General features: G+C 40.4%; 1 protein-coding gene across 4 annotated transcripts in view; it reads left to right on the top strand.

Moving 5' to 3' along the window:
* The window catches only part of DLGAP1 (DLG associated protein 1), a 317,237-nt gene that overhangs the window by 143,314 nt on the left and 160,146 nt on the right, over positions 1–13,777 (top strand). For all 4 annotated transcript variants that reach the window (XM_037050284.1, XM_037050283.1, XM_037050286.1 and 1 more), the window contains exon 4: positions 10,391–10,631. In XM_037050284.1, the coding sequence (XP_036906179.1) occupies positions 10,391–10,631 (241 nt within the window). The remainder of the gene's footprint in view (positions 1–10,390; positions 10,632–13,777) is intronic.

The following is a 13,777-nucleotide window of genomic DNA, read 5'->3' as shown; positions in this document are numbered from 1 at the left end:
AACTGCAGCACCGGTAAGGGCCGCGGCAGCAGGCGGCAGACAGGACGCCATAGTCCCTCTTTGACCCCGCCCCCACATACAGCATCACAACCCAGCGACTTAGTTGCCCTGTTCTAGTGAACACCTTAGGGCTCCAATCCTGCTATGGAACAGGCACGGACAGCCCAAAAGATGGTGCAAGAAGAACTCAAAGTCCCAGAGCCAATAACTCTAAGCGACCGAGAAATTGCCAGCCTCTCAGACGCACAATTCAAGACACTATTTATCAGGATGCTCACAGAACTGGTAGATTATAGTCACAAATTAGAGGAACATAGTCACAAATTAGAGGAACATATGAAGGCTAAACTAATTGAAATGAAGGGAGATGCACAGGAAACCAATAGTGATGGAAAGGAAACGGGGACTCAAATCAATGGAATGGACCAGAAGGAAGAACAAAACATCCCACCAGAAAGGAATGAAGAAATGAGAATTCAAAAAAATGAGGAGAGGCTTAGGAACCTCCAGGACATCTTTAAACGTTCCAACATCCGAATTATAGGGGTACCAGAAGGGGGAAAGAAACAGCCACGAGTGGAAAACATATTTGAACAAATAATAAAGGAGAACTTCCCCAGTCTGGCAAAGGAAATAGACTTCCAGGAAATCCAGGAAGCTCAGAGAGTGCCAAAGAAGTTGGACCCAAGAAGGAACACACCAAGGCACATCATAATTACATTAGCCAAGACCAAAATGAAGGAGAGAATCCTAGAAGCATCAAGGGATAAGGGGACAGTCACCTACAAAGGAGTACCCATCAGACTGTCAGTGGATTTCTCAAAAGAGACCTTCCAGGCAAGAAGGGGCTGGAAAGAAGTATTCCAAGTCATGAAATCCAAAGACCTACAGCCAAGATTGCTTTATCCAGCAAAACTTTCATTTAGAATGAAAGGACAGATAAAGTGCTTCTCAGATAAGGTCAAGTTCAAGGAGTTCATCATCACCAAGCCCTTATTATATGAAATGCTAAAGGGACTTATATAAGAAAAAGAAGATGAAAAATATTAACAGTGAAAGGACAGCAAGCACACAGTTATTAAAAACCACACCTAAAACAAAAGCAAACCAAGAGGACAGCTAGGTCAGGAGTGGAACCATAGAAATGAAGAACACATGGAGGGTTAGAAATGGGGGTGGGAGGGGGAGAAGGGGGGAGAAGGCACAGAAAATAGCATAGATGGTAGGTAGAAAATAGATAGGGGGGAGGGCAATAATAGTGGGGGAAATATAGAATCCAAAGAACTTGAGACACGTGGTTATAAAGTAAGGGGGGGAGAATGGTGGGGGAGGGAAGGTGCGGGTGGAGGGGAATGAAGGGGGGAATCGAATAACTGTAATGGTATAATCAATAAAATATATTTTTAAAAAAGACAAAAAATATATCTGATTTTTAAAAACTTAAAAATGATGTCATAGCCCTGACTGGTGCAGCTCAGTGAGTTTGATGTCATCCCACAACTGAAAGGTCATTGATTCAATTTCAGGCCAGGTCCTAGCTGTGGACTTGCAAGAGGCAACCAATTGACATTTCTGTCACACATCAATGTTTCTCTGTTTCTACCTCTCCCTCCTTCCTTCCTCTCTATCAATAAATTTTTAAAATATTTTTTGGATATTTTAAAATGAAGTCACAGAACTCAGGAAAGATTTAGAAGTAAAATAAAGTTCATTTTAGAATGAAGATCATACTAGAAGGAATACAGGAGCAAATAAACATGACATTTCATACACTAAAAACAATAGACTCTATAAAGGAAGGACATTTTTAAAAACAAAAATAAATTCACAGGTAAAAAGAATTCAGGAGAAACATAAATATTTAACATACAGATAATAGAAATCTCTGAAAAATGAAATCAAAGTAAAGGACCAGAACAAATAACAACAATAATTAAATAATACTTTTCTGAAACAGAAAGAGGATTCAAAATTACACCTTGAATAAAACTACAGGACTTTTGAGAATTTTTTTTTAAAAAACTTTGAAATTCTAAACAAAAAGCACAAGTGGCTTTAAAAAGAACAAAAATTAAATTACCATCAGACTCTTTAACAATAATAGTTTGTGCCAAAAGAAAATTGAATAATATATTATTATATTCAAGGGGAAAAATGTGAACCAAAGATTTTTATACCCAGAAAAACTGGCTTTCAGATATAAAACACACAGGCAAACAGTTATAAGCATGGATGAATGCAGGGAATGTTGTTTCCCTGAGCTCTTCCTGAGAAATCTATTAGACAATGAGCTTTAGACAACCCAAAGGACCAGATGTAAGAACTAGTAGCAAACAGATGTCTAGGTTTATTTCCAAACTTTGAATTCTATTCCATTGGTCCATATGTCTGTACTTATGTCAGCGCCACACTGTTTCAGTCACTGTAGTAAGCCTTGTAGTAAGTTTTGAAGTCAGAAGTATGAGTTCTTCAGCTTTGTTCTTTTTCAATATTGTTTTGGAAATTCAAGTTTTAATTAATATCTTAAATTTGTATCTTAGACTTTTAAGTTAAATCTTAAATTAGTATCTTTATTTTTCTTCATATTTCTTATGCTTGACATTTTTTGAGCTTCTTGGAGTCCAATATTTGATGGGTATCAGTTCCAGAAAGAAAAGAGAAAACAGATGGGAGGAAATTACTAATGAAATAATTTAAGGAATAGTCTCAGAGCAGAAAGACATGATTTTGGAAATTGAGAGGGCCCATCCAGCACATTGGGCAGAGAAATATCCACGTAGAAATTATCATAAGGAAATGTTAGATCATTAGGACAAGAAAATCCTAAAAATTTTCAGAAAGGGGTGGGCAAAGGAAGCAACTCACATGGAAAGGCTCTGCAATGAGAAAGGCATCTGATTATTCAACCTCTAGCATTCACAGAAGCTAAGAGACAGGAGAGAAGCCTGAAAATACCTAAAAGGAGACAGGATACAGGCTAGGTTTCTAGATGCAAGCACATGTAAGAGTGGAGGTGGAATACAGATATTTCCATTGATGCGGAGTGGCTGCCTTGTTCAGGAAAGCACTGGAAAATAAGCTCCACCACCAGGGAATAAAGCATGAAGGAAGAAACAGGGGTTCCATCATGGGCTAGATAATGAAGGACATCCCCAGAATGACAGGAAAGGGAGATCCCAGGACAGCAGCAGGCTTGGCAGCCATAGATTATGAGGGCAGAAGGGAAACCAAGAGGTTACCAGAGGTCTATGAATATACCAAGAAATGTACATAATCATGTGTTTGGAAAAATGGATGTAAATACCAATTACCCAGAAAAAAGAATTGAAAGTGATTGTCTCTGGGAAGCCAGAGTCCAAAGTCGGCAGGGTGGTTCAGGGCCCTGCTTTTTTCTTTATCAGCCATCAGCCACCTAAAGCTATTTGAACTACATTTGTGTATAAGTCTGATAAAAAATAATCTTTTTACACGAAGATTTTTATGAAAAAGTATTGTCAAGCATTAAAAGTATAGCCATTGGTAAAACTAAGACTAAAGGCAAGCTAAAGTGCAAGATAATGTAAATATAGCACATGTAGATAAATATATTTACATGATCATGTAATTATAGCACAACTATTTTAAAATGAGGAAAGAATGAATAGAGCATATGCACACCCCCAAAAAGGAATTACTAGCTGATATGGGCAGGGGTAGTATTAGTATGATATGATAATGATATGGGCAGGGGTAGTATTAGTATGTTATTCTGAAGCTGCTGTGAATGTATTATAGAATAAAGGAAATTAATAATCATAGGATATCCCGATGCTATCTTCACTGTGTGCTTGAGACCCAAAATTTAGCATGGAATAAAGATGTAAGTATAATATAGAAGAGATTACTTAAAAACCCTGCAGCCTGAGTTTGAATTGGAGGAGTTCATAGCCTACTTCTTTCCATTGAAAAGGCCTAGGAACAATGACTAACCAAGTAGCAATGACAACAAAGCTTACTAGTGCCCAGATTATGTTCTTGGGATACCAATTCCTGCCCATAAAAAAGAGGGTTTGGGGGGGAAAATACTGATTCCAGGACTGGGCAGGAAATGTATAGGATGACTTTGCAATCCTTTGTCATAACAAATATCAAGGAAGCCATCTGAGACCACTAGCTTCATGTCAAAAGGACTGAGGAGCCAACCAAAGAGTTTTCCACTGGCCAAAGCTGAGACAAATTTCAGTTCACAAAGAATAATAAATGAGTTGTATTTAAAACCATCAAATACTTTTAAATCCATGAGTTTATTTTGATACTTTTTAAATACAGATCACTTTTTGTAGATAAGAGTGAATGAATATATTATCCTGAAACTTAGTAAATGAAAGGGAAAAGTTCCTGTAGTTTCCATGTGACCCAAACCAGTGAGTAGCCAAATAATATGTCAGGAAGCAATTATTTATAAAACTGTTCTGACTAGTAGCTATAAAAGTTGATGCAAATCACCATTTGCAGCCCCCCAATGAATAATGGATCTGGGCACAAATGGCACCCAGCAACATGATGCCAACCAGTCAAGAGAAATAATGTGCCTCACGATGAAAGAATGCATGACCTCTAGTCTTGCCACAGGGATTGAACCTGAGTCTGATCAAAAGTCAGGATCCAACTTCCGGCCAAGATGGAGGCGTAGGTGGAAACACTGTGCTCCCTCCCACAACTAAATTTAAAGACAACAAAGTTTTAGAAACAAAAAAGCAGCCAAAACAGTGAAAATTGAACTGTACGGAAGTCCAACAACAACGAACCACTCAGCCAGACAGGTATGAGGGGCGGAGTTAGCGGCAGAGCGGGGTCGGGCTAGAAAGATCATTCAGTCTGACCGACACAGGAGCCCGGAGCAGAGGCGGTTGGTGGATCTCAGGGTGGCAACAGGCAGACCCAATGAGAGCACAGGGCGGCTGGCTGACCGTGGTCACACATTCGCACACAGATAAACCAAGCAAAGGAGTGAACAGTGAGACAGACCACTCAGGCTAGGGCCCCAGCAACAGGAATAACAGCCTGAAAGCACCAACTGGAAAGACTTTCTCAGGGTCGAGGGGCCAGGAGAGATTCCGAGGCCCACAGAGAGTTCGTTGGAGAGACCCACAGGGTCCTGGAGAGTACACGGGCCCACACACCCAGGAACCAGCACCAGAGGGGCCCAATTTGCTTGTGGGAAGCCACAGAGGAGACAGAAATCTGAGAGAGAGCGCAGAGCGGAGAAAAGCGCCATTTTTTCCCCTCTCTGACCCCACCCCCACATACAGCATCACAACCCAGCGACCTGGGTCGCCCAGCCCTGATGAACACCTAAGGCTCTGCCCCTCATACATAACAGGTGCAAACAAACCAAACATTATAACTCAAGAACAGCTCAAAGCCCCAGAGCCTATAATTTTAAGTGACCAAGAAATAGCCAACCTTTCAGATGCACAGTTCAAAATACTGGTGATCAGGATGCTCACAGAATTGGTTGATTTTAGCCACAAATTAGAGGAACATATGGAGGCTAAACTGATTGAAATGAAGGGAAATGCACAGGAAACCAATAGTGATGGAAAGGAAACTGGGACTCAAATCAAGGGAGTGGGCCAGAAGAAAGAAAGAAACAACCAATCAGAAAAGAAGCAAGAAACAATAATTCAAAAAATGAGGAGAGGCTTAGGAACCTCCAGGACATCTTTAAACATTCCAACATCCGAATTATAGGGGTACCAGAAGGGGAAGAGGAATAGCCACAAGTGGAAAACTTATTTGAACAAATAATAAAGGAGAACTTCCCCAGTCTAGCAAAGGAAACAGACTTCCAGGAAATCCAGGAATCTCAGAGAGTCCCAAAGAAGTTGGACCCAAGAAGGAACACACCAAGGCACATCATAATTAGTTAGCCAAGATTAAAATGAAGGAGAGAATACTAGAAGCAGCAAGAGATAAGGGAACAGTCACCTACAAAGGAGTACCTATCAGACTGTCAGCTGATTTCTCAAAAGAGACCTTACAGGCAAGAAGGGGCTGGAAAGAAGTACTCCAAGTCATGAAATCCAAAGACCTACATCCAAGATTGTTCTATCCAGCAAAGCTTTCATTTAGAATGGAAGGGCAGATAAAGTGCTTCTCAGATAAGGTCAAATTCAAGGAGTTCATCATCACCAAGCCCTTATTATATGAAATGTTAAAGGGACTTATCTAAGAAAAAGAAGATAAAAAATATGAACAGTGAAAGGACAGCAAACTCACAGTTATTAACAACCACACCTAAAACAAAAGCAAACTAAGAGGACAGCTAGATCAGGAGCAGAAACATAGAAATGGAGATCATATGGAGGGTTAGCAACAGGGGAGTGGAGGAGGAGAAGGGGGGGAGAAGTTACAGAAAATAAGTAGCATCGATGGTAGGTAGAAAATAGACAGGGGGGAGGGCAGGAGTACTATGGGAAATACAGAATCTAAAGCACTTGTGACACATGGACATGAACGAAAGGGGGGAATGGTGGGGGAGGGGTGTGCAGGGTGGAGGGGAGTGAAGGGGGGGAATGGGACAACTGTAATGGTAATGTAATCAATAAAATATATTGTAAAAAAAGACTGAATTGATGATGAAAAAAGTCAGGATCAAGCTTATAATATTCAGCACACAGAAAAGACAGAAAAACATGCTAAATCTTATCATGAGTATGAAATTAGAAAATCCAATGGGCATCTCTGTACATCAAATGACCCAGCTGCTTCAATAGATGAATTATAATTTTAAAAATGGGTGAAGGATAACCTATATGTTAACAGTGAATTAAAAGAGGTACTAAGTTTTTTAAATGTGTACAACTAAACTATACAGTCCAGGGCTGCACACTCTGGTAAAATAAAAATACATAAATAAATACAAAGAAGTGACTGCAATACAACTACTCAGAGTATGGGTTGTTTTTGAGGGGGGTGGATTGTGGTTAGGATGGGGCCTGTGGAGGGGCTGCTGAGTGCCTGGAGAAGTTGTGTCTTGCTCTGGGTAGTGCTTATAAGGGTATTTTCCTTATTATAATTTGTTGAGCTATGCATTTGTTTTGTGTAGTTTACTTTATGATTCAATTTTTATGGAAAATAGAAGAGAGGGTGCATACCTCTGAACAGCTAGTTACCCAAGTTTAATTGTTGTTACTTCACAGGGATAGATGTATTATTTCTTTGTGATGTTTGGCATGGTGATTGAAATGGAAAGTGTAATAAATGATATATACACATACACATATACTTTGACTTCTAAATCATTTCAAATTTACAAAAGAGTTGCATGTAACTCTTTTGTTCTTTGACAGTGAATTGTAAATATCAAGTCCCTTTAACTTTCATGCATCTCCAAGAATTTCCTTAAAAAGCATGGATATAGATAATATATATTTAATTTTTAATACATATATAATTATCGGTCTTGAAAACATGCAGGGATTATTTATATAAAATTAGATATAGTATGTTATAATACCATTTTAAACTATAATAAATTATTAAGAAATCCATACCTCTTTCCACTTATGTGCCTTTAAGAAATTGGTCCCTTTTATCTGAAGTTTAAAGAATTAGCCATTGTTGGAGTGTATCTTCTGATAACACAAAATGAGGACAGTCAAAAATTGTAATAATTTCCCCTGTGTTCTAAGCTTAACTATAGTTTAATCTGTTAAATTCTCAATTACTCATGAATTTGGTAATAGAAAAATTAGACATACAAAGTTCTAAAAGAAACAAAAAATTGAAGAATGGTCCCACATCTCTGCAAAGTGATAAACTGGAGCCCTTGGTCTGACTTATTTATTTATTTATTTATTTATTTATTTATTTTCCCATTTAGAGGATGCTCAAATCCAAAGTAAGTTATCTACAGAGGCATATAAATAAATAAAGACTCATTCCTCAAAAAAGAGAAGACCTCATTTGGAAGATTTTTTAAATGCATTTATAAATAATTGATGGACCATATCAGCTTTTTAAAAGGAGAAGTGAAAGCTTTAGATAGTTCATAAATAGTTTGAAAATCTTGACAGTGCTTTTCCAGACTTTGACATATTAGGTTTGGTCTATTTGGGGGAAGAATATGAGTATCTTGCTAGTAAATATAGGGCCTGTTTTTATACTTTATGCTAAATTAAGCTCCAGTTGACACTGAAATTATTAGCCAAACTATTCACTTGCAAAGGCACAATAAAAATACTAGTTTCAGGGACTTCCGGCCAAGACGAAGGCATAGGTTAACACACTGTGCCTCCTCACACAACCAAAAAAAGGACAACAACAAATTTAAAAACAAAAAACAACCAGAACTGGCAGAAAATCAAACTGTATGGAAGTCTAACAACCAAAGAGTTAAAGAAGAGACGTTCATCCAGACCAGTAGGAGGGGTGGAGACAGGCAGCCAGGCAAAAAGGACTAGCAACAAGGCAGTGGCTGGAGGACCCTGGCAGGCAAGTCAGTGGTCCTACATTCATGTGCAGATAAACTGGGAGGAACAACTGGGGAGTGAGACAGGCCATGCAACCCAGGGTTCCAGCACAGGGAAATAAAGCCTCAAACCTCTGATTGAAAACAGCTATGGGGGTTGAGGCACTAGGAGAAACTCCAAGGGTCACAGGAGAGTTCCTTGGAGAGACCCACAGGGTCCCAGAATGTACACAAACTCGCCCACCTTGGAATCAGCACCAGAAGGGTCCAACTTGCTTGGGAGTAGCAGAGGAAGTGACTGAAAGCTGGCAGAGAATGGAGCAAGTGGTACTGTTCCCTTTCACTTCCCATTGTAATAGGTGTGCTGAGGGGAAAAAAATGGCCCAAGTGAAAGAACAGATCAAAGCTTCAGAAAAAATACAACTAAGTAATGAAGAGATAGCCAAACTATCAGATACACAGTTCAAAACACTGGTAATCAGGATGCTCACAGAATTGGTTGAATTTGTTTGCAAATTAGAGGGGGAAATGAAGGCTATGCTAAGTGAAATAAAGGAAAATGCACAGGGAACCAACAGTGATGGGTATGAAACCGAGACTCAGATCAATGCTTTGAACCAGAAGGAAGAAAGAAACATTCAACCAGAGCAGAATGAAGAAACAAGAATTCAAAAAAAAATGAGAGAAGCTCAGGAACCTCCAGGACATCTTTAAACATTCCAACATTTGAATCATAGGGGTGCCAAGAAGGAGAAGGGGAAGAGCAAGACATTAAAAATTTATTTGAAAACATAATGAAGGAGAACTTCCCCAATCTGGCAAAGGAAATAGACTTCCAGGAAATCCAGGAAGCTCAGAGGGGTCCAACTTCCAAAGAAGTTGGACCCAAGAAGGAACACACCAAGGCACATCATAATTACATTAGCCAAGATTAAAATGAAGGAGAGAATCCTAGAAGCAGCAAGAGATAAGGGGACAGTCACCTACAAAGGAGTTCCCATCAGACTGTCAGCTGATTTCTCAAAAGAGACCTTACAGGCAAAAGGGGGCTGGAAAGAGGTATTCCAAGTCATGAAATCCAAAGACCTACATCTAAGATTGCTCTATCCAGCAAAGCTTTCATTTAGAATAGAAAGGCAGATAAAGTACTTCCCAGATAAAGTCAAATTAAAGGAGTTCATCATCACCAAGCCCTTATTATATGAAATGTTAAAAGGACTTATCTAAGAAAAAGAAGATAAAAATATGAACAGTAAAATGATAACAAACAGTTATTAACAACCAAACCTAAAACAAAAACAAAAACAAAAATGATCTAATAAACAACTAGAACAGGAACAGAATCACAGAAATGGAGATCACATGGAGGGTTATCAGTGGGGGAGTCAGACAGGGAGGGAGGGGAAAAGGTACAGAGAATAAGTAGCATAAATGGTAGGTAGAAAATAGACAAGGGTGAGGGCAGGGGTTAAGAATAGTATAGGAAATGTAGAAGTCAAAGAACTTATATGTGTATGACCCATGCACATGAACTTAAGGGGGAGAATGAGGGTGGGACAGGTTTGCAGGGTGGAGGGGAATAAAGGAGGGAATGAGACAACTGTAATAGCATAATCAATAAAATATATATTTTAAAAATACTAGTTTCTAAAATGTTTGTGCTGAAAATGGTTCCATTGAAATACATGAACTCTGACCATGGACCAAAATGCTGTTCCCTAGGTTTGCATTTGTAAATAAGGAGGATTGGCACCTGGGCACCCACTGGAATAAGTCTGTAATGTAGAGGAAATAAAATACACTGGATTTTAATGTCATCAGATGCTGCTTTCTTCTGGGGGCTTGCAGTTTGCAGATGCTTGAAGGAAGAGGTTTCTTGTCCCCTGGGGAGGAGGAGGAGCGCGCTGTGTGACGGCAACCTGTCTGTGCCCACAGGTGAGCGAGATGGAAGTGAACGGGCAGTTCGAGTCCGTGTGCGAATCGGTGTTCAGTGAGCTGGAGTCCCAGGCGGTGGAAGCCCTGGACCTGCCCATGCCTGGCTGCTTCCGCATGCGGAGCCACAGCTACGTGCGGGCCATTGAGAAGGGCTGCTCCCAAGACGACGAGTGCGTGTCCCTGAGGTCCTCCTCGCCACCGCGCACCACCACCACCGTGAGGACCATTCAGAGCAGCACGGGTGAGTGTGCAGAGCAGCTGTCCCCTGAGTCCCCAGTGACACCATGCCCCAGCCAGCCTGGCCTCTGCGCCAGAGCTGTGGCACACTGTCTGGTAAAAATGCTCAGTGTGCGCACTGTCACCAAGTACCACCCATGCCCTACAAAGCAGTGGTTTGCTTCCCTGCCTTCCTCTTCCCCCAGCTTCTGGCTACATTCACACCCAACCTTCTTTCTCTGTCACCATCTCTGCTTTCAACAGAGGAAATGCCAACTGCAAGACCAAGAGGAACATCATAAGGGACAGGTCTTCACAAGGTCCCCTCACAGCATCCTAAGAGCCAGCAAAGTCATCCCTAACAACTCTTACTCTTCACAATCAATCTCTGATTTTTAGGGGAGTGACCCCCTAAATAAATCACACACCCTGATTGTTGAGCATCACAGAGCTGGAATGCTTTATTGATTCCAAGGTACAAAATGACTATCCCAAAAGACCTGAACTATCACTGTGAGAAAATAGGAAGGAAGAAATGATGATTCAGTAATATTGATGGAACAGCTGATAAGTTCCCTTTCATTGTAATAGAGGCAAATTTATGTACTTTAAAACCTCTGTTGTTTGTATAGAGCACCTTCTTTTCCCTCTAGATTGAATTTATTTTTATGCCATTAAACTGTATTTTTATCAATAGATGGTAGGCAGAAAGGGACAAAAGAGCTTAGTTGATTTCCGTGTTGCTGGAGCCTGGACAGGAATGTAGCCGTGAGTTAGGAGGAATGACGTGTGTGTGTCCAGATTTATAGCATTTGGGTCTGAGAAGAAAATACCCTCCATCTTAACAAGGCTTAACTTTATGATCACACCTAGCATAACTCCAGTACCCAGTAGTTCTACCAGATTATCAATCCTAGAGTCAAAATAAGCAATGATGAATAAATTAGAAGAAAAAGCCTATGCCAGGATATTATATTATTCAATTTCTGTTCTAGGCAGATGAAATGTCGATGATTATCATTCAGCCTAGAACTTTTGCAGGCCTGGGAATTAATAGGTCCTCAACCCTGAGTTAAAATCCTACTAACTAGAGATAGGAGGTTAAAGGAGGAATTTTTTTTTGGGGGGGGGGGCAGCGGTGAACCTTACAGGTTAAACAAAAAGAGTTCATTCTATCAACACAAACAATGATCTCAGGGTCAAGGAAACAGTGCTCCCTGGCTCCACGGGGAGCTCAGCACTCTGTGCTGGCTGCCTGTCTCCAAGCAGAGATAGTAAATGTATGTTGTTGTTCACTCAGAAATTCTACATAAGAACAGCCACAGATGAGACTTACAAATTCAATAAGGTTGGTTTATGTAATGCAAAAACATTTTTATTATCACCAGCATATTTATGTGTGTTTACATTTGTACAGTAAGTGCAGCTTCAGGGCCTGCCCTGTGCCTCTAGCATATTGCTGTGTCGTTAGGTGTTTTCCCATTTCATCCTCCCTACCCCACATGCAGCCCGTTCCCCGTGTCTGGTCCATTCTTCACTCTAACAATCTCCTTGCCTGCCAGCTGCCCTCCTATACTGAAACCGTGCCTTAAATACACAAAATGCAGATCCTTGCTCAGAAGAACCAAGGGAGGGAAAAGGGCCACTGGCTCTCTCCTTCCACCTCACAAAATGGTGTTATGGATAAAGTGGGAAGAAACTACATATGGCTTATTTTCTGCTCACTTCTCAGAGGATTTTGTTATTTGAGAGACAATTTATTTATACTTCCCACAACAGTTCCTGCTCCATGGTCTGGAAGTTCCTAGGGTTCAAACAACAGGATTGCCAGATAAAGTCCAGGTTGCCAGTTCAATTTAAATTTCAGGTAAATGGCAAATAATTTGGTAGTGTAAGTATACCCCAAATTTTGCATGGAACACACATTTACCATAAAAGTATTTGTAGTGTTTGTAGTATTTGCTAAATCTGGCAAGTCTGTCAGTAGAGATGAGGGGTGAGAGGGTGAACTGGGTTGTTATATTTAGAATCCAAATCAAATTGGAGGGGCTTTAGCCAGAGGTCCTCTGTGGGAGAGCATCCCCAAACAGGGAGAAGTAAATGAAACACCATGGAGGTGACTACATCTGCTCATCTTGGGTGCTGTGTGCCTCGTGCTGAGGAATGGGCCACTGCCTGCAGCACTCTGAGTGGGAAGGAGGCAGGCTTACCTGCAGCTGTGGGGTTGGGGCTGGGGACATCGGAAGGGCAGGAGCAGGAAGACGAGACTTGCCCCAGGAGTGGAAAATCATAAAATATCCGAATTTTGCACAGGGCTTCACCCTTACATCACACTGAACATTAAGATGTATCATCTTTATAGTCTGGAAAAAAAGACTTTAGGAGATATCAACCGTTACAGTAGATTCTAAGTAAGTACATCAGGTATTTAGAAATACAACCTTAAGAATTTAATATCACCTCTCAGAGTTTCTCTATGCCATAGATTGGCCTTTTTTAAGCCATTGTTTTATTATTTAATAAGTCTCTGTGTCTTTCTTCCGTTACTGCTGTGTGCACCTGTCTCTCCTCTCTCATTTCCCTTTCTCTCTCCCGTGATCTCAGCACTATCATACTAATTTTCTTCTTCTACTGGTTTCCTTCCTACATTGAATCAGACACAATTCCTGTAGAAAACACAGAAAATCTACTTTCTCATAAGATCTACTAATTTTTTAAAGAATGAGCTCATCTGTAGAAATCAGGAAATTGTTTTGCTCTAATTTTAACCATTTCCCCTGTATACAGATCAAATTTCCATTCGTGCTTGTATGGCGTGATGTAGAATTTCCTTTTGTTTCTCTCCCTTTGCTCGTTATTCTTGGATACTTACAACACAATCCATTTTTCCTGAACTTCTTGCATGTAAAAATTTCTTCATTTTGGCAAACTGCGGTTATTTTTTTAAATATTTTATTTATTTATTTTCAGAGAGAGGGGAAGGGAAGGAGAGAGGGAGAGAAATATCAATGTGTGGTTGCCTCTCATGAGTCCCCTGCTGGGAACTGGCCTGCAACCCAGGCATGTGCCCTGACTGGGAATAGAACCGCGATCATGTGGTTCGCAGGACCGCGCTCAATCCACTGAGCTACGCCAGCCAGGGCTCATTTTGGCAAACTGCAGTTACTAGCT

Source organism: Sturnira hondurensis, unplaced genomic scaffold, assembly GCF_014824575.4.
Source record: "Sturnira hondurensis isolate 20B ecotype Veracruz unplaced genomic scaffold, ASM1482457v3 Scaffold0006713, whole genome shotgun sequence".
Classification (NCBI taxonomy): Eukaryota; Metazoa; Chordata; class Mammalia; order Chiroptera; family Phyllostomidae; genus Sturnira; species Sturnira hondurensis.
This window is presented reverse-complemented; position numbering and strand designations above follow the sequence as displayed.